Raw genomic sequence first — 21,066 nt, 5'->3', positions numbered from 1 at the left:
ACAACTAAGCTCCAGGTAACCAGGAAGCCAAACCAAAACATTTCTTCTTTGTAACATTGGTATCTTCTGTGTTTATCATGCCAGGCGTGACATAGTTAAGTGGGGGGTGAGGAGGGGTTGAATGACAACCTCAATCACTGCAATGAGAAGTAAAGAGAGGCAGCCAAGTATATGTCAATGTCTCTCGACTGGAAAATAAAATATATCCTCCTGGGCGGCTTTAATTACAGCTTCCAGCGTGATTCAAAAAATGCGGGGCTCGCTTTGGGCATGTTCCTCCTTCACCACATGGCATTGACGCCTCGCAGAAACAGGTTTGTGTTCATACACCTCCTCATTTACATTAATTCGTAGGTTACTCTGCATCTGGATCATAACAGCCAGAGGCGACAAGTGATCTCCAAAATCAGCCCAGCTCAGACGCTCGCTGTCAAAGACATAAATCTACAGAGAGGCCACTGCTTGTCAACACATCTGGTTTGGTTTGGCTAGTTTGAGTTGACACGCATGCATCTTTCTCTTTGTGCCTGACATTTTGCTAAAGTTCCTCAGAAACCTGCTTTTACATCAGTGTTGACTGTATGGTTCGACATGTCCCCCTGATCCTCACAAACTTTTACAGGCACCATTGAGAGAATCCTGTCAGGCTGCATCACCGCCTGGTTCTGCTCACGACCGTAAGGATCTACAGAGGGCGGTGGAACGGCCCAGTCCATCACAGGCTGTGATCTCCCTGCCGTCCACGCCGTGTACTCTGAGAGATGTAAAAGGAAGGCCGGGAAGATCATCAGGACAACAGCCGTCCCAGTCACACCCTGTTCTCTCTGCTACCTTCGGGCAGACGCTACTGAAGCATCCAACAGGCTTCGGAACAGCTTCTCCCCTCAGGCCATGAGACTGTTGAAGGCCAACAAAATAAACTTGTGCTGGTGGTAGTGGGGAGGTGTGGCACTCTCTGACCAATCAGGTCATTTTTTGACAACATCTGTCTATTTCGGGGATCTGTTTTTAGCTTGTGAGGGAAATTATACAGAAATCCTGTAGCATCTCTTTAATTAAGCAATAACACACAAGAGTATTATTATTTCTTTTTTCATAAGAAATCAATGGCAAAAAGATGCTCTTTATGCTGATTAGGCAAAAATCCATATCTCAATATTGACCTGAAATCATCTTCATTGATAAATTGAGCAACATTTATTTATCTTTTATATGCACAGTTACTTGCCAAATGAGAATTTCACATGTTCAGTGCACTGCATATTGATATCAGTGATTTGCTGTTCAATCTAACTTCTTGTAACACAGTTTGATCATCCACTGAATTATTTGTGTCATACTCAGTTATATTTCATTTGCAAAAACATACAAAAATGCACTGTGAAAAGCTTTCTTAAACAATACTGTTAGAATACCCCCTGCACTTTCTGTTTCCCAACTGTAATTTCCAGTAATGGTTTATTCCAGAGCTCCCCCTCCCCAAGACGAACTTTATCAAAGTGGTAAATCCTGCTCTCTTCACAAGAGTAAACAAAGTTAAGTCGTGCAGTGCATGCTGATACGGTTGACTGGAACTACACACCCAAGTTGCTTGTGACAAAAGTTGGCTAGAGCATCTGACTCTGAAACACACAAGCTGTTAACTGGTGAAACACATGATTGTTCAATAACATCTTACTGTGTGACTCCTCATCCCAAACCACTCTTGTTCAGTCAACATCCTTTTAGTTAGCCACTGTACTGATTGACTGCAGTCCAAAGAGCTAACGTTACTTTGCTAAATTCAGCCACTCCAGTAATAGCAAACACCAATAAACAAGCTTATTCATTCATAAAAATCCATATGTGTATTGTTCTGGAAAAACCCAATTGCACAAGATTTTCTCTAATTTCGGAATGTGAGGCTGACACACATCTTTGGTGCTGTATCTGTGTATTATTAGAGGAATATGTGGCGATTCAGATATTTCTGTAAAAGGCCAATATTGGCCGATAATATCGGTGCTCCGATCGATATATCTGTTGGGCTCTACATGAACTATGACCTTAGCTAGGGACGCAGGCTGGTTGATAGTTCTGGAACGCATGGTCTTATATGATTGGCATGGCAACCCTGTAATTCAATAATTAAAATCATTATTGAAAAAAACATTTGAAAAAATGGCGTATGGATACATTTTGCCAGTGAAAGTGATATCCTGGATATCAGAACGGATGGAATGCTTCTCAGCCAATCACAATGCTTGATTTAATCAACTCGTTGTATAATAAGACAGAAGGAACCAAGAGGCTGAAGCTCAAGCAGCAGAATGTCCCCTGACAATCTGAGGGCACCACTAACTATTCTCTGAAACTACAACTCCCAATGTCTCCTGGCAGTGGTGCTGTTCACAGTTAATAGGCTATCAGGGCAATCCTGTCTTTGAAAACATTCTGTACCAGAGCAAACAACCTGAAAAGACCTGGCCTATTCATTTTCTAGAGGCAGTTCTACCTCTATAAGAAGCGCATGACTAACTCCCTACTAACGCCAATTCCAATTGAACTCACTTAAACAATGAAACCAAGAATGAGACACTAATCTGACACAAATGAAGCAACTGGGCTAAAAGCCTATAGAACCCTCTGTGTCCTGTCCTGATACTGCTGCACACAACCAGCCACATACTGTACTTAAAGGGATGGTTCACTTTTGTTTTTACACCTCATCACCTTACCCTGAAAGTAGTCCATGGGCCAGGAAAAACTCTAATCCATGGTTTAGAGTTGTTTAAATAGCCACTACTAACTTCAGATAACTTTGGCCACGGCTAAAACAATGGGAGTGATGCTATTAGACAAAGTTCAACATTTGTGTCAAAATCACCTCAAAGTAAAAGTTCAGAAAGTTCATTTGAGTTGATTTGGCCAGGCAATTTTGAACTTTGTCTAATTGCTCCCATCACTCTCATTGTCAGCTGAAATTAGTAGTGGCTATTTAAACAAATCTGAACCACTGATTACAGTTTCTCCTTACCCATGGACTACTTTAAGGGTAAGGAACCATCTGACTATAAGGTGTAAAAAAGTGAATTATCCCTTTAACCACTAATCTACCTAATGTATAAGTCTGGAACAGGCTCATCAACGAGAGGCTGTCTTTCTACCTCAACCCAGGTGTGCTCAAGCATCTGGTGTCGGCAGTTAGAAACAAACAAGTAAACAACAAATAATCTGACAAAACAACACCAACACCGTCTGGAGGGAAGAGAGGGTAATGACCTTAAAGTTAGAGTTGGGATTTTGTGAGCATTAATCCACTTCACCGCCCAGCCCAAACTCCATTCAGGTTGTGTTTTGTGGTACTCACCTGCATGTTTGTGGTGGGGATGTGCGATCGGGCCCTGTGGACTGCTGCCCTGCTGCAGGAAGAGGGCGGCACCCTTCACCATGAAGAAGCTCTCGCTCAGGCTGCAGAACAGACGGAGAGATGGTCACAAACTCTGGATGCATCAATCTGGGTACACAGTGTCTCATGGTCTCAGTTCAACACTGGGTCTCTCTGTGGGGGACAGTGTCACATGGTCTCAGTTCAACACTGGGTCTCTCTGTGGGGGACAGTGTCTCATGGTCTCAGTTCAACACTGGGTCTCTCTGTGGGGGACAGTGTCTCATGGTCTCAGTTCAACACTGGGTCTCTCTGTGGGGGACAGTGTCACATGGTCTCAGTTCAACACTGGGTCTCTCTGTGGGGGACAGTGTCACATGGTCTCAGTTCAACACTGGGTCTCTCTGTGGGGGACAGTGTCACATGGTCTCAGTTCAACACTGGGTCTCTCTGTGGGGGACAGTGTCACATGGTCTCAGTTCAACACTGGGTCTCTCTGTGGGGGACAGTGTCACATGGTCTCAGTTCAACACTGGGTCTCTCTGTGGGGGACAGTGTCACATGGTCTCAGTTCAACACTGGGTCTCTCTGTGGGGGACAGTGTCACATGGTCTCAGTTCAACACTGGGTCTCTCTGTGGGGGACAGTGTCTCATGGTCTCAGTTCAACACTGGGTCTCTCTGTGGGGGACAGTGTCACATGGTCTCAGTTCAACACTGGGTCTCTCTGTGGGGGACAGTGTCACATGGTCTCAGTTCAACACTGGGTCTCTCTGTGGGGGACAGTGTCTCATGGTCTCAGTTCAACACTGGGTCTCTCTGTGGGGGACAGTGTCTCATGGTCTCAGTTCAACACTGGGTCTCTCTGTGGGGGACAGTGTCTCATGGTCTCAGTTCAACACTGGGTCTCTCTGTGGGGGACAGTGTCTCATGGTCTCAGTTCAACACTGGGTCTCTCTGTGGGGGACAGTGTCTCCATCCCTTTGGCTACATAGGAGCTGAAGATGAGTGGGAAGTGCACAGTTTTAACATCAGCGTTCAGCTCAGGAGGCCCAGACACTGAGATTAGGATCAATCTTGGGCAATGGCTGCCAGTATTTTGCCACTAAACTTGACAGGAAAAGTCCAGCAGTTAGCAGTTAGCAGTTAGCCAAGTTGGAGATGGAGTCTAATGCTCGGCAGCAGCTATGAATCAAGTTTTGGTCCAGAATGCTGATCTGGCCTTTTCCCCCTGCATGAGCTGCATGAGCTGCATTCTGATTTGACTTGGCAAGTCTCTGCTGGCTTGGCCAAATGCAAAATAGACTGAATAATTAGCTGCAGTATTTTGTAATGCCCAACATTCCTGGGGGCGAGAAGCAGCAAGTCACACCTGCCTTAGGCTACATGTCCAACCGCTTTCCTTCATGTATCTGAGCAATTTGAGTGATAACAGGACTGAGATGGTGGTGAAAGTGGGACTGAAGCTCTTTGCTATGCTAGCTCCAATTATTCCCTTTCACTGCTTACTGAGTCTCTCTCCACGCTCCTAAATCCACCTGACAGGTGGGCGGCACACAGAACCAATGTACTCCATGTGTGCAGTCGAGCAAACCAAGGTGTCAACAGGAAGTACAGGTGATGAGAGACAGGAACAAAACAAACACCAAGCAGGAACACCATGTGGTCGATGCGTACGCTAGGCTACGCTAGGCTACAGGGTGCCTATCTGGATTTCAGGCCTTCGGCTTCCATCTTAACAGCAGTTTGAAGGAAGAGGGGGTTAAATATATAGGGGTCACATTTTTTGCCCAGTGAGGGTCAGTTCATCCATCCCACTGGCCCCTCCCCCATTGTCTCTCACTGACTGGACTTCCTGTGTCCAGTCCAGAAGAGGAGGCCTGGCCCAAGCATATGATAACAAGGAACCAACAGGCTCGCATTGTGCAGCTCACACTAAAATCCCTCCCCCCCGCCCCCGCCACCAAAGAGACAAAGTTCCACAGTGACAGGGCCATGGGGGAGGACTAATCACAAGGGCTTTTGTTTCACTTTTCTCCCTGTTTTGAGATTTATGAGCCTGTGGAGAGCCACTGCTGACAGGGGAGATGAATACGGGGGATGCTATCCTATGCTATGCTATGCTATGCTATGCTATGCTCCAGCAGCGACAGGGAGGACACTCCTTCTACTCTGAGTGCACTTCCTGTGAGAGGTCCTCCTGGCACCACAACCTACACCATCTACAACTTTGAGTGCTATGGGGTACCTGTGATACCTGGACATAAATACACCCTAATCACACTGCAGAGCTAAACCAAGCTGAGTTGTACTGGCTTGGTTATGCATGAGAAATGTGAAAGAAAATATCAGAATATATTACATAAATATGATATGTAATATGTGCACATGAAGTGTAGGTCTTATTAGAAAATAATTATAGTTTCACATCAAATTAACACATACTTCTGTTCTGAATCTATACTGCTGAATGATCCACTCGGATATTCTGTATGAAGAGCATCAACCACAGTGTGACACTTTGCACCTCCACCGGTGTAAATAAAGAGCTGTCAACCACTCTGGCCGCACCACACTCAGACAGCCTAATTAACTCCTCTGCCTGGTGGCTCTGGCCCTCCGGCACCCTGCTATCAGCCTCTCCACAAACACAAGGGCTAAAAATATAGCTGGTATCAAGGCAAACAAAGACACAGACTGAGAGTCTTGCCAGATAGCCTCAATGATCCCTCCTGATTACCACGTCCTGTACCTATTCCTCTGAGACAGACAACAGTCTCTTCACATTGATTGTGAATGGGCAAGTTTCATACTATTGTACAAGTCTATGACTAGACTTGATATCATGCTTTTAATGGAGATGTACTTGATAGTCTCAAGCCAATATTTCACATCTGTCTCAGATGGAAAAAATTACTCTGTGCGCTTGTATAGCAAATTACCCAAATGCATTCTTAAAATGTGCCATTAAAATTATGACCCAATAGCATTAGTACAAATTCCACACAACTAAGCAGTGTTCAGGGCTCTCCTGTCTCTACACCACACAAACAAAGGTAAAGTTTGTAGGGAGACAGACCTTACTGAATGTCTATTCTTGAAGTTCACCCACTGCATCTATGAGGGGCAGGTTCAGGTTCAGGGCTCCCCACCCACTCTGCTACTCACATGCGGCATATCTCGCTCTGGGTCAGCACAGCGTTCTCCACAAAATAGGGCAGCATCTTCAGCACAGCCTCCTGTGAGGTCTCCACCACCAGATGCATCCTGTTGCAAACTCTAATCTCTCTCCTGTCCTCTGCAGTCCTTTTCTTTAGATCCGAGAAATGGAGTTTGTGCAAAGCAGGACCACTTCAGGTCCTGACCCACACCTTGGGTGACAGACTGACAGTTAGTCTGGTCTCATCTGTGTGTGGAAGCGCCTGCTGTTCTGCTGTGTCACTCCTTCTCCCCCCCCTTATCTAGAATTCTTCCTCTCTCTGTTTGTGTGGAGCCATGAAGAACAGCCAAGTCAGTGTTCTCCTGCCTGAGGGAACCCGCGCCAGTGCAGTCTCCACCAGCAGCCTGAGGCAGAGGCTGTTTTTCTCTCTCTCTCTCTCTCTCGCTCGCTCTTTGTAACAGACAGACAGACAGACAGACAGACAGACAGACAGACAGACACACACACACACACACACACATACACACGGAAGCGTAATGAACCCAGAGGGATTTATTTGCTGGACTCTCCCTCTTTCCTCAGAATGAATTCTTCCCCATGCAATTGCTTTTTCATCCTTATTCCGTTCCGATACAACGACCGGTCCATGTGTCTGTCCTACTTCTGACGAGCAAGGAAACAAGAGGTCGCCACTTTAGCAAAGAGAAGTCCACATCGAGGATCTTGTACTGCTGCCCAACAGAAACCTGCTCCAAGACCTGATAGAATGGCTTTCTCCCTTTCTGGGACCAGCAAAGCTACAATTGTGAAAGGAAAGAAAAAAATAAAACAGAGGGACTTTGGCCAAAACTTCCAAATGGACGTCTTGATCTCCTTAGCAGGGGCTAGGAGCTGCATGCCACCTCATGAGTCAACTGACTCCTAGGCAGCGCTGCCAGTGAGCTCCTCGCAGGGGCGGGGAGGCAGGGGCGGGGGGGGCAGTGAGCCTTCAGAGGTAGGAACTGGCACAGCTCTCCCAAATCTCATTACCCTCAGGACTGTGTGGGAGGGCTCACCCTCCCCTTTAAGAATGGCCACTGCTGCTTGTCAATCACTCCCATCTACCCAGAGTTGAGTCTGATGGGTTACAGAGTAGAAGTTACAGATGGGGGGTTGAGGGTGGGAATATTTTGGAAAGCGATTAGAGGGTTGGGGCATATGTATACAGTAAGAGTCTTAGTGTTGCCTACTCAAAGAAATCTAAAGAAAGCTGACTTTAGAATTTGTTATACAACAAAACATTCAAGTCAAATGTACTGTATCTATAATTGAGTATACTTTCATTGGAGATAAATGTAGATGGAGGAGATTATATTTTACCTGACATTGAAAGTCACCACAAGAGCTATATCCACACATTTGCTATTTATCATAATTACTCTCACACACACCTGAAAGGGACAGATATTCCTTACTAAGTCATTCACCCTAATCTGAGAGGATTTGCTGACAGATCAAGGCAGGAGTTCTGGAACACAGATAACACAATCTCCTCTTCGTCAACAGGAAGAGCTCTGTAAAACCCAGTCAACAGCAACCAGTCAACTAACTAAGGTTAGCATTACGTTCCAGGTGGTAACTCAGGTGGTTAAATGTGACTGGCCACGGGTTAGCGCCAGGCAGCACCATCAGTAAGGTTAGCTTTGGGAGCAGCAGGAGGAACTGATGTCCATGTGACCAGATGGGTCTGGGACCAAACTGAACCAAGACTAGGCTCTCTGCTAATCTTCACCTCTGAATCACCAGGTGTGTGCAAGGTGTAATGGCTTACTCCGAGGAAGACTTCACACAAAGAGGCTGCAGAGGGGGAGACACTAGGCAGCACAAAGGACGAAAAGCCTCTTCTTGGGGTCAGCAGTTGCATAATGTTGGCATTTTCTCGCTGAGGAAGGAACTCTCCTCAGGTGTCAGCTGGAGAAAGATGGATGGCCAGGGCAAGAAACATGACATCAGCTTTCTCCCAATGAATGGGGAGTGTACATAAGCCTACCCCTACATACAAACGTACACACATGCACATACACACACACAAAATGTCCCCAGTCCAAAATTCTGAGTACCGACAATCCAGTTCATAAATGAAACTTGTGTAAATGCCTTGTTGAACAAATCTATGACATCAGTTGCATAAATACTCCAGATAAGGGTATTTTCTAAGTAAACAAAGTGTGTTGCATCAAGTCAAGTTCAGGGTGAATTTACACATGACAGAAGAGAGCTATCAAGTATGTGAGATAAAACTGTCCTTCTCCTGTTTGTGCACGGACAGAGACACACTCTTCTGGGCCAAAGTTGATATTACTTCACTCCACTACCATGTTGGTGTATGGTGAAATCATTTGTTGGTACTGTGCCATTGCCGCCTGGATGATGTTACAAGGTTTATGTTGGCTAGCTCTACCAAATCTATGTCTTGTCATCGTTATCAAGTTCAGCAGGGAGTGCAAACACTCCCCACTGCAGCCATATAACTGCCCTTCCCACTGGCATGAACTGCAGTGGTGGGCCCCTACATCACAGCCCTTACTAAATTCTTCCACCTGTCATATAAAAGAAAACTCAATATATTCAATTACATAAGTCAAGCGTTGACGCCAGTTAAACTGTCTAATGTAGTTGGTCCCTTAACTGATTAGACCTGGAGGCAAGATGAGCCCTAACTCGTATCACGCACAGATCACTCCTGAGTAAGGGCAACAGATCACTCCTGAGTAAGGGCAACAGATCACTCCTGAGTAAGGGCAACAGATCACTCCTGAGAAAGAACCAGAGGAACCAGAGGAAAGTGGTTACTCTGGGCAAAAGCTAAACCTATGTCTCAGGGTCACAACATGATTCCATGAAGTGCTTCACTCACTCAATTGTTGCTTTCCAGTTCTGAGATGGTTAGCTCACTCAAATGGGGAGCTGTATATCTGTAGGAGAGACGGGAGTGAAAAGCCTCTCAGCAGTACCAGTAATGTGAGATACAGTAAGTCTTCCTGTGACTATTGACCTGTGGTGCCAGAGAGCCACTTCCACCCTCTATGTAGGAGGAGTAACAGCCTCTTCCACTCGTCCCCTTTGTCCTGAGGCAAAGTAGGGCAGGAAGCTAGTGTAAGGCCTGCTTTCGGGCATCCTGTTTTCGGTGGGAACAAAAGGACTGCCTCGTCTGACCCACATGCTCAAGAATGGAGGACACAAAAATGACTAAAGAGAGATGGGATTGTGTGGTGACAACAATCATGACTTCGCTCTATGGCTCCATTCAGAGCAACTGATATGACATCTAAATGCACATACAAGCTGTGACATTATGAGGCAATCCAGGTTACTGCTGCATGACAGTTACATTTACATTGATGGCATTTAGCAGACGCGACTTCCAACAAATCCATTTGTTTAAGTAAGTGAATCATCTATCCAACAGTCATCATAAGACAAAGCAATCAATGCTCAGACCAGGGGCCATTGACAGTCGTAATGCCAGAAGCCAATTATTATTTTATTTTTTTTATTAACAGGAGAGAACTTGTACAGGGGGGAAGTGGGGGTGAAGAGGTCTTTAGGAGGGACTGTTAAGATGTAGCCTGAAGAGATGGGTTTTCAATCTACGGCGGAAGATCGGTAGTGACTCTGCAGTCCTGATAGCAGTTGGGAACTCATTCCACCAGCGGGGCGCCAGGACAGTGAAAAGCCGTGACCGAGTGGCGCGGCCGCTGCATCCACATAGAGGCGGCGGTGCCAGGCGGGCAGCTGAGGTGGAAGAGCGGAGTGTTCACACACAATCTGAACTAGAATCACTCATTGTTCAACAAGGGAAACACTACCTTGGTTTAGTGGCACACATCATTTACTGGTTCTCATTCAGCCTCACAGAGGCTGAGGGAATCATGTGTTGACAAAAACAACCAATCAATCAATGTTCCGCAACAGTGCTATAAAACCAATGCAACTGTGAGATAAGTTAATGTGTGACTTCTTTGACTGACTGTTCTTTGACAATCAGATGTGAACAAAGCTGAGGAGATAAAAACATCTGTCTGAGCCAGAAATAAAAAGCACAGCCAACGGCTCTTTTTAATGGTGTCCGTTTGGGGAATCAGATCACAGTTACAAACAGTCTCACATGACCTTTGAAGAAAGGAGATGAATGGTGTTGGTGTGAGCAGAGCTTCCCCTTGACGTGGCTAGAGGGGATTCTGACCTCTGAACCACGTCTTACATGATGTGCATGAGAGAGTGTATGAGAAAAATGAGAAAAGTGCAGTTTGAAAGCTGTGAATTGTTCTTACCCAAGAAAAGTCCAAGAGTACTGCATGATGACTACACACTCCCATGGACACAAAGTGACAGGGAACAATTCCCCAAACAGATTTATCTTCACTGGAGCCATATGAATAATATACTGAGAGGAAAAATGTTTCACTTCATTGATACATAAAAATAAATGTCTGCCTTGGTGATGACCCACATATTCTAAGTTTGACAGAAATATTTGGGACGCTTTTATAGTCTCAAAGGCCCAAACTCTTAGTCTGAATGTCTTTAAATAGAAGGCGTAAAAAAAGAAGGACGTGACAGTATATCATTAGTCCATCATTGAGCTCTCCTGACAGCCCCAGGACTCTCCTGACACAGCCCCAGGCAGGTCTCTCCTGACACAGCCCCAGGCAGGACTCTCCTGACACAGCCCCAGGCAGGACTCTCCTGACACAGCCCCAGGAAGGACTCTCCTGACACAGCCCCAGGAAGGACTCTCCTGACACAGCCCCAGGAAGGACTCTCCTGACACAGCCCCAGGCAGGACTCTCCTGACACAGCCCCAGGAAGGACTCTCCTGACACAGCCCCAGGAAGGACTCTCCTGACACAGCCCCAGGCAGGACTCTCCTGACACAGCCCCAGGCAGGACTCTCCTGACACAGCCCCAGGCAGGACTCTCCTGACACAGCCCCAGGAAGGACTCTCCTGACACAGCCCCAGGAAGGACTCTCCTGACACAGCCCCAGGAAGGACTCTCCTGACACAGCCCCAGGAAGGACTCTCCTGACACAGCCCCAGGCAGGACTCTCCTGACAGCCCCAGGCAGGACTCTCCTGACACAGCCCCAGGTTTTCTCCCTGTCCTGACGGAGTCTCAGTGTCCTTAATATTTCTCAAGTCATAACATGGATCGATCAGTCAGTCAGTCAAGTCTTTAACTGATCTCTCATCTCTGATGCACATGGCCACAGTAAACTCGGACATTCACCAGAAACAAAGCCATAGTCTCTGTGTTGCCTCAAGTTGTATGTGATTGTCCTGTGTGACAGAGCTAGTTTGAGATGAATGCTCTGCTTTTTCAATGGTGCTTAAACCAAAGAAGACTGGAAAGCCCCACAGGTGCCGGTGGTGACCAAAGCTGAGATACAGACAGAATATCACGTCTTAAATACATGTTGCAACAGTGACTACAATTTTCTTAATTATCTATTAGGAATAGATGACTACCCCACACAGACAGACAGACAGACAGACAGACAGACAGATGATTCTTATTTGTTTAACTACTAGTCGTTAGTGTCATAGAGAGGAGCCGGTCTGACACACAATGAAGAAAACCTCCAAAACCAAGACAATGCATCAGTCAATCTGGATCCTTTCCAATGAAAAAACATAACCATGTGTTCCCATGCTCCACATGGCCTATTTTGTCATGTCCTGATCCCCCAAAAGAAAAAGGCTGGGGGGGGGGGGGGGGGGGTGGAGAGAGAAGAGGGGTAGAAGAGGGGTAGAAGTAGCACTGAGCTTTCCTACTGTGCAAAGACCTAAAAAAAAAGTAGGTAAGAAAACGTACCTCTGATTCAGCCGCCGCTCATCATCACTCCCAAAGTCCTGCAGGAAAAGAAACCAGAGTTACTCTGATCACCTGACACTTGATCACCTGACACTTCACAGCAGTCATTCCAATCAGACACAACAAGCCTAAATCCACTACTTAGATGGAGTACATGTATGGCCTCATCATAATCCTTGCAAAAGCTTTGATAATACGCTAAGGAAAGGTACTCTAGAGGGATGCAATAAGTGTAACACCAAGCATGTACATAAAGAGAACACTGGGGACATTTTAGAAAAGTCTCAGGTCTTTCCCAAAATATGATGCACAAATTGATATTGAGCCCGATATATCCCAAGCATTTGCAGAATTTCATTTCAAACCTTGAAATACATTGAACAAATCTACCAACGCCGCAGCGAATCAATGAGATGATTAAACTCTTCCACAACCTATATAACAGGAAAAACAGTGTGAGAAATATGACACCTCATAAATGTTCATGGTTTCCACCAAGTCAATTTCCTGTATGTGTAAATATACTTGGCCAAATAAAATAATTCTGATTCTGATTCTGATTAACCTGCATACCTTTATGAGAGAGGTGACTGTCACTAAATGGAGGGAATGGGGCCACTTTTTACGATAAAGTTTCACCTAAGTTATGTCTTACAAAGTTGTTATTGCACCAGGACCATACACGGGGAATATCAGGTTCTACCTACTTGGTGACAGGCAACTGTGTGAGGGAGGTGTGGCCCAAAGCCCCGGGGATGTCAACCAGACTAGTGAGACAAGCTATCCCTGCCATGAGACCAAGCCATCCCTGCCATGAGACCAAGCCATCCCTGCCATGAGACCAAGCCATCCCTGCCATGAGACCAAGCTATCCCTGCCATGAGACCAAGCCATCCCTGCCATGAGACCAAGCCATCCCTGCCATGAGACCAAGGGAGGCTGTGCCAGAGCTCTGCCACAGTCAATGCTGTGACAAAATGAAGCATCCAACAACACAAATCAGCCTAGTAACAGCCTAGTAAACACCCTATTGTCTCTTTTCCATAAACACACACCATGCCTTGATGAGTGGAATAGCAGCAGATAGATGTCAAACTCTTCATTCTCCAAAACACAAACACGACAGGACAGCAAGCAAAGTAAAAAGAGGTTGCTTTTGTTCCCATCCAAACAAATGGTGCAGGTAAGGCGATATTGATTGGCCTCTACCCATTCAAATAGGGGAAGGGCATCAGGGGGCCAGGGGGAATTCACACCAGGGAAGTGTCCAATGCTGTGTTCAAGACAGGTTTCGGTTCACCATCAGGGTAATCCTACTGTATAGTTGACCTGAACAGCCCTACAGCCACTACGAGTGAAATTCCAGCCAGAATTCAGCACAGCGAGACTCCAGACAAAAGTTGCAAGCTACTAAGATAACCATGAATAGAGAAGAGAATCTCATTTCACAACTGTCAGCAGGGGGAGGAAAGCAGAGTGTATCAAGCCTGTTTATTTTTTTACCTGCTCTGAGAAAAAGAGCTGTATTAATGCAACCACATTCTGATGTAAATAGCATCACAAACATCATCATTTCACATCATGTTTCTCTCACCATCCCAAAAGGGTTAGCCTTTCCTACACCATCCCAAAAGGGTTAGCCTTTCCTACACCATCCCAAAAGGGTTAGCCTTTCCTACACCATCCCAAAAGGGTTAGCCTTTCCTACACCATCCCAAAAGGGTTAGCCTTTCCTACACCATCCCCATTCTTCCTCCTCGTCTCATTCCCTCCTTTCTTTCTCCTCCCTACATCCATCCACCCCGTGTGGGAATGACATCATAGCTGCAGCAGGCTCCTGAGGGGCTTGGCAGCTCCTCTGCAGACAGGCCAATGGGACCACACTGACAATTCTAAACGGGGAGGGAGTGACTGGTAGTAACGAGGAAGCCCTGCCCTCAGTCAGACCCCCACAGCCCATAGATAAGGCTGATATCACTGCATTCAAGTGCGTCACAGACAATCATCTAGTCACTTATCACCTAACAATGCCTAAAACCTACAAAGTGTCCTTACCTCCATGTCATTCTGCAGGACTAACCTATGGCTGGCAGGTGTAATGTGTCAGGCCCACTGACTAAATTGGAAAAAAAAACGTCCCACAAAATAGTGTCCCACATATAGTCAAAGTTGTGTATTAAGCTAACCATGTTTGTCTTCACCTCAGAGACGAATCCACACACTGTCCCCTTAACATTATCTTGCAGAGCCATAAAACATTCCTTTCTGCTGTGTGCTGTCAATGTTGCATTTCGCTTGACTCCTATTTCTATTGTTAATATTTAGTGCCCCCAGCTGGCTGAGAAGGGGCACTGTCAGTTCAGAGGCAGTGTATGATCTGTCTGTGTCATCTTATTTATGGGTGACAGCTATATCTTGGAATAGCAATAAGAGATCCTGTTATAGCTAGGAGCAATCTTCCAAGTCATTAGCTTTATGGTGTGTATTGCACTGGCAGCTCTTGTTGAAGTCTACCCTCGTAACACCAACAAGCTACACCAGAGCTTCATCATGGAGGAGTTCATAGCTCTGGAATGCATTCTTGACAGTTTCAAAGCTCATGTCCTGATACTAGTCTGTGTTGGAGGAGTGCAGTCCTGAGTGAGGATGAGCAGGCCTGCCTAACTCCAACATGTCTCTTCTCATCTCATCCAGGTTTGAAAGCAGATCAGAACCGATTTCAGCAAGAAAAGAAGCCATGGTGCAAAGAACACAAACACATGTAACAAAAGTAACTGTCAATGTAAACATCCACCACACTTACACGACATGCTCACAGCATCACTGTGCAGGAGCTAAACCAACACTGGAACTTAGTTAGCTGGTACCTGCACCTTTCTGCAATTTCCAGACGGTAATGTCTATTGACCATGTGTGTGTCAGTTCCCATGGTTTTGAATGATATGTGTTGTAAAATAAAGTTGAGGACAGTTTCTACCAAGCTACATACATGGGTGAATGATTGCCTATGAATACTATATAGCTAGCTAGCTGCTGCTAATTAGCTAGCTACTAGGCAGTAGCTAGCTACCTAACACATAGCTAGCCACTTCTTTTCTTATCAGCTTGTCTAAATTCTTTGTCTAAACTTCGACACAGCGAGTATTTCCTCTAGTTATCAGTGTGGTGACCAGTAACGGTAGACTATGCTAGCGAATAGCTTTTCTGTCCATCTAGCTAGCCTTAAAAAATGTAGGCTACTTAGCTAGCTAATAATCTCTATATTCCAGGCCTTTCACTGCTCTGCATCCCCGGTGTTTCCATGAGCGCCTCCCACAACAGAACCGCTGTCCCGAAGCTTACCTCCCCCGCGTTGGTGGTGGTGGTGCTGGCTGTGGACGCAGCGCTGGGAGTAGGGGAGCGCTGCAGGGTGACCAGAGCCATGGCTGGGAGAGGAGAGGCTGCACAGGCCGGTGGAGCCTGCCTGGCTGGCCGGGGAACAGCTTTACTCCGGGGGAAGGAGAACCAGAGGAAGGTGTCTCCTGATGTCAGCGTCTAGCGTCGAGCTGGCCCTGGAGGCGTCCCGCCTGGCAGCGCCGACCGCCGGTGCTCTGCTGGGTTGAGACTGCTGGAACTGTCCTGTCATCATAGTAAACACACACTCAGCCAGGGGAGGTGCACGACGTTCTCCATGTTGCGGTTTCTCTTGACTGGGAAAAATCAATATACAAAACAGCTGCTGCACACCGTATACCAATCGGTCAAATAAAATTACGCAATTGTATTTGTAGTTGCTGGTGTGTGTGTGTGTGTGTGTGTGTGTGGGGTCCGCCGACAGGGCTGTGAGCTGGGCACCATGTGACGGCTGACCCGGGGACCGAGGCACAGCCTTCCACAGTCTACAGCTGGACAGCAACCAGACAACATCGAAGGTAAATCCAGCATTTTGTCTCCTCGTTTCATTTTTGAGTTTTATTTCAAATTGATTTATTTATCTATGTCTTTTACTAACTATTTGCACGAATCAGAACCTTTAATAACAACCTAATTCTGCAACTTTTCCCTAAACTAAAATGTTCCCTTCAGGCGGACTGTCTACTTGTGTTGTGACCGATATAGATATAGATATAGATATAGATATAGATCTATATATATAGATACCACAGAGAGTAAGTTTATGGAACTTAGTTTTTCCCATTGGGAACTTCTTTTGCAGAGTAGGCTAAACAAGTGTTAGTACTAATCAACAAACACATTCTATTCATATTCATTTTCAGGCGATCTTTTATTCTAGTTTGTGGCTCCGACCAGTTTCCCACGGTGTTTTTCAACGAGACGTTTTTAAGTTAAACACGCCAGAACCCGAACGGCCCTTTCTGCAAAACAAATCCGATTTTATTTGACGAAAAAGCACCAGTTCCACCCGCAATTGTCCTCAAATGACCTTAGGCAGGTCAAATCAATTGTACTTTGATTTAAGAGGGCAGGTCTACTTTGGTATTGATGAGTGTAACGTTGTCAGTTTGTATCTTATTTAAGATCTGAAGTTTGTCTTTTTGATATGTCAGACATGCGGGTGGCAGTGATCGGAGCCGGAGTCATCGGCCTGTCCACCGCTCAGAGCATCTATGAGCGGTTCCACTCCTCCGTCAGCCCTCTGACCATCGAGGTGTATGCCGACCGCTTCACCCCGCTGACCACCAGCGATGGGGCTGCAGGACTGTGGCAGCCGTACCTCTACGACCTGGGCAAGGTCCAAGAGACGTAAGGATTTGACACTGATACATTTCAACAAATTACTACCAGTATATTATATAATGCTCACAATTACTCCTCTTTTGATCAACTTTAGTAAATGGAATAAGGAGACGTTTGACTACCTGCTGAGCTGCCTCAGTTCCTCAGACTCAGTCAAGATGGGTATTTTTCTCCAGTCTGGCTACAACGTCTGCAGTGAGCCTACACCAGTAAGTAGTTTTGTTTCCATCCATGGTGAAAAACACAGATACACCCCAACTGATAACAGCACCATGTTCACTGACTTTGGATCTTTTCACTCGCATGAATTTAATTGAACACTCAGCTAAAGTGCTATGTCTGCATTGTTTGGGCCCTTGATTTGTAAACTTGACCCCAAATGCCTCTTCCTCCATCTGTTTGTCCCTTCAGTTTCGTGACGGTCTGCCATAGCAGTTACTCTCCACTAAGTTTACAATGTTTGTATGATCTGAATAGAGCCTACCTCTATTCAGCCTATCTGAATAGAGCCTACTGTACAGCACAAAGAGCAATCCATGGCTTCATTAAAATAGATGTCCACTGAGGCCCCACTGTATGCGGTTTAGAGGATTAATAAGGACTGGTGATGCAGTAGACCAGTAACCACCATCCCACCCTGTTCTATTGCAGGAGCCGTCTTTTAAAGATACTGTGCTGGGCTTCCGACATCTGACTGAGCGGGAGCTGGAGATGTTCCCAGGATACAGGTACTGCGTTTGGAACACATTTGCAATGTTGTTGTTGTGGTTGTTGTTGCATTAGTCAAGTTGGCTGTTGTCCTTTTTAACCAAGGGAGTCATGATGCAACCCGATACCACTGATGACTTAAGAATGAGTGGAATCATATGCCATGCACCCCTGTCTGCTGTCATTGTTTTGACACTCATTGTCATTCTCTTCTGGCTAATGTGGTGAACCTTTTAGCTACGGGTGGTTCAACACTGCTATCATGCTGGAGGGAAAGACGTACTTACCTTGGCTGATGGACTGGTGAGTGTTTCCTTTATCTTATCAGAGACACACAGTCTCTGAAGGTGAACATGGGTCGTACTGTAGATGCCTTTTGGCACACAACCACATATCTATAAAACATCTATATACATAGGGTGGTATAGTATATGACTGCAATATAGGTCCAAAGTACAATAAAATGTTTCACAGATATCCAGTCACATTTCTGTACATCTGGCCTTTTGTTGTTCTAGGTTACAGAAGAGAGGGGTGAAATTCTACCAGAGGAAGATAGAGACGTTCAAAGAGGTAAGAGCCTTTTTATCAACAGTTCAACATCAATCTGCTTGGCTGTTAATATTCGGTTTGCACTCCCTCACCTAATCTCTGCATCTTCATAGTCAGTTGACAGAAATATTAAACCAGTGTTTACCTTTCAGAAATATTGAAAGTAATTATATATCTTCTTCAGTCCAGAGTCAGAGATATTGTTAATTGCAGATTGGGTTTAGACACAAGAACTGTCCTCTGCGGGACATATTATAATATATTGGCTTGTAAGTTAGTATACAGTATCTGTCTGACCCCTGATAGCTGTGATGGTTATTAGGTGGCAAATCACACATGAAATGTGAAATTAGATCAACCTTTTTGGAAATAAATATCAAACCTTTTCCTCTCTCCTCCCTGACCTTTGAGTGCAGCTTGCGGAGAGTGGAGCAGATGTCATCATCAACTGCACAGGAGTGAGATCGGGGGAGCTCCAGCCTGATCCTGATCTCAAACCAGGCCGGGGGCAGATATTGAAGGTCAGAGTGGAAAGGTTGATAAGTCAGTTCAGCAGTTACATAAGGGAACAGGCTTTTTTTTTTTTAAATTCCTCTTGATTTTTCTGTGTTACAGGTGGATGCCCCATGGCTGAAACACTGGATTCTCACCCACAATTTCACCACAGGACCCTACAATTCAGCTTACATCATACCAGGGTAGAGTGACTTGGCAAGGGCCAATGACGAACAAGCATTCAATTGTTCTTACTAAGTTATTGCTCATAATTTCATGATCAAAGCACAGTACACATTACTGTGTCTTAATAATCTTTAGTATTCAGTCTGTATGTTCTCTTGTTTGAAGACAATTGTGCCCAGAAAAAACAGAAGTTCCTGTGTCTGTAGAAGTCGTTTGGTGACAGTTGGTGGGGTCTTCCAGCTGGGCAACTGGAGTGAGCAGAATAATTCCATTGACCACAAGAACATCTGGGATGGAGCCTGCAAGCTGGAGCCCAGCCTCACGGTGAGAGGCTTCAGACAAAAACACTCTGGTCTGCTCTGAGAGATCTGTGATGGTATGGTTCAGCTATCCAACCCATTACAAAGGTTTCTCAAAGGTTCTAATTCAGTGCTCAGAATACAGGTATTCACTACACCAGCTCCTCCCGTTTCCCTGGAAACGTATTAATTGCTACTGTTTCCCCTCAGCATGCTAGGATAGTGGAGGACTGGGCCGGCCTCAGACCTGCTCGCAGTAAAGTTCGACTGGAGAGGGAGACCGTGAAGTCCGGACAAACCATGTTTGAGGTGAGCCAACGAGGCAGATTAATTGGCTTCTATTAACTTGCCACTGATTTGTTCAGCTGTTAATGTCAGCAACCTACAGTATATTGCTGTTGTGTGGCTACCAGTGTTAACTGCTCTGTATGCGCTACGTGTCCTGATTCAGGTGATTCACAACTATGGCCATGGAGGTTTTGGGCTCACCATCCACCGTGGCTGTGCCCAGGAGGCAGCCAGGCTCTTTGGGGAAATCTTGGAGCTAAAAGGCTGGAGATCCAAGTCTCGTTTGTAAACTACTAGTTAACCAACATACTATCACTCACAGACTTTACCTATATCTGTGATGCACACGAAACATATCAGATTTTACACAGTTATACATGATTAAGATAGGAGCAGCTACTGTAATTTGGAAAGCAGAAGGACTTCCAGCCATTGTTGGATTTTCCATAGAACTCAAGGATATTCATATTCTATCATTATCCATGGAAGCACTTTTTTTTCATTGTGCACTTTTGTAGTGAAAAATAAATGAAATTTTGTAGTGAAAATGAAATAAATAACCAACACAGTCTCGCTCTTTTTCCTTTTTTTAAACATAATTTATTATTGTATCATACACATTTACATCCAGTGCAGTGACAAGAATCTGTGCACAGACACTTAATGCGGCACTAATTCGCAAAGGCAGGCATGTAGGAGACAGCTTGCTGGACATGTGCAATGTTTTTTTACCGTACTCAACAATACCTTGTTTAACGTGTTACTTGTAAAAGGGGACAGGACAAAGTCCATCCCGACTCCACCTTACCTACCAACAAAAACAAAGACAACAACCAAACCAGGTATTGGTACAGTATATACATTAATTACTTTTGCCCAGAAAGGAAAATCTGTCCCTTTTAGATAAGTGTAAGTGTAAGTGTAAGTGTAAGTGTATGTGTGTGTGTGTGTGTGTGTGTGTGTGTGTGTGTGTGTAGAAGATCATGGTGTGTAGCATTTACTGGCCTGGGGTGTGGCCTGATGAAAAAATTTGATTATGTTTGACAGTAATATTTTCACCCATGCAGAGTAATTAACACTGTACATGACGGACAGCTTTGGGTGACTAAATTCAGAGGTGAAAATATTCAAGTATAGTACAATTCAGTCTTTCCCAAAGCATCTTCCTCTCTGCCAAAGATTAAACATAATTGCTGATGTTCTCTGATACTTTCAGTAGAACGTCTGTTTAATGGCATACTGTACGTATACAACAAGACAGCTGGCATAAACCCTCATCAATATCCATGACAATTTTTCCAGTTTACAAAAGCAATATTGTCACTGTGACATGGGAAATAACATCAAAACCCTCTAAGACAGAACACAACTATTTGAATGCTAATTAATGCTTATGCCAGCTGCACACACACCTGTCATG

General features: G+C 45.3%; 2 protein-coding genes across 2 annotated transcripts in view; one reads left to right on the top strand and one right to left on the bottom strand.

The window, feature by feature from the left end:
* Positions 1-15,993, bottom strand: part of ssh1a (slingshot protein phosphatase 1a) — a 29,262-nt gene extending 13,269 nt beyond the window's left edge. The window contains exons 1-3 of the mRNA XM_083673912.1: positions 15,724-15,993; positions 12,382-12,419; positions 3,350-3,450 (exon numbers count right to left, since the gene is read on the bottom strand). Coding sequence (XP_083530038.1) covers positions 3,350-3,450; positions 12,382-12,419; positions 15,724-15,804 — 220 coding nt within the window. The 5' untranslated portion in view covers positions 15,805-15,993. The remainder of the gene's footprint in view (positions 1-3,349; positions 3,451-12,381; positions 12,420-15,723) is intronic.
* A 928-nt stretch (positions 15,994-16,921) lies between these two features.
* On the top strand, positions 16,922-20,313 carry LOC310807424 (D-amino-acid oxidase-like; the record flags this gene model as incomplete). Its single annotated transcript, XM_083673913.1, has 10 exons — positions 16,922-17,124; positions 17,213-17,327; positions 17,770-17,846; positions 18,064-18,129; positions 18,345-18,399; positions 18,795-18,899; positions 18,994-19,076; positions 19,266-19,383; positions 19,569-19,667; positions 19,810-20,313. 10 exons carry the CDS (start codon positions 16,922-16,924, stop codon positions 19,933-19,935), a joined length of 1,047 nt encoding a protein of 348 aa, XP_083530039.1. The 3' UTR covers positions 19,936-20,313.
* Positions 20,314-21,066: the final 753 nt, after the last annotated feature.

Source organism: Argentina silus (genome assembly GCF_951799395.1).
Source record: "Argentina silus genome assembly, chromosome: 7".
NCBI classification, from domain to species: Eukaryota; Metazoa; Chordata; class Actinopteri; order Argentiniformes; family Argentinidae; genus Argentina; species Argentina silus.
The sequence above is the reverse complement of the archived record's forward strand: the minus strand, read 5'-3'. Positions and strand labels throughout refer to the sequence as shown.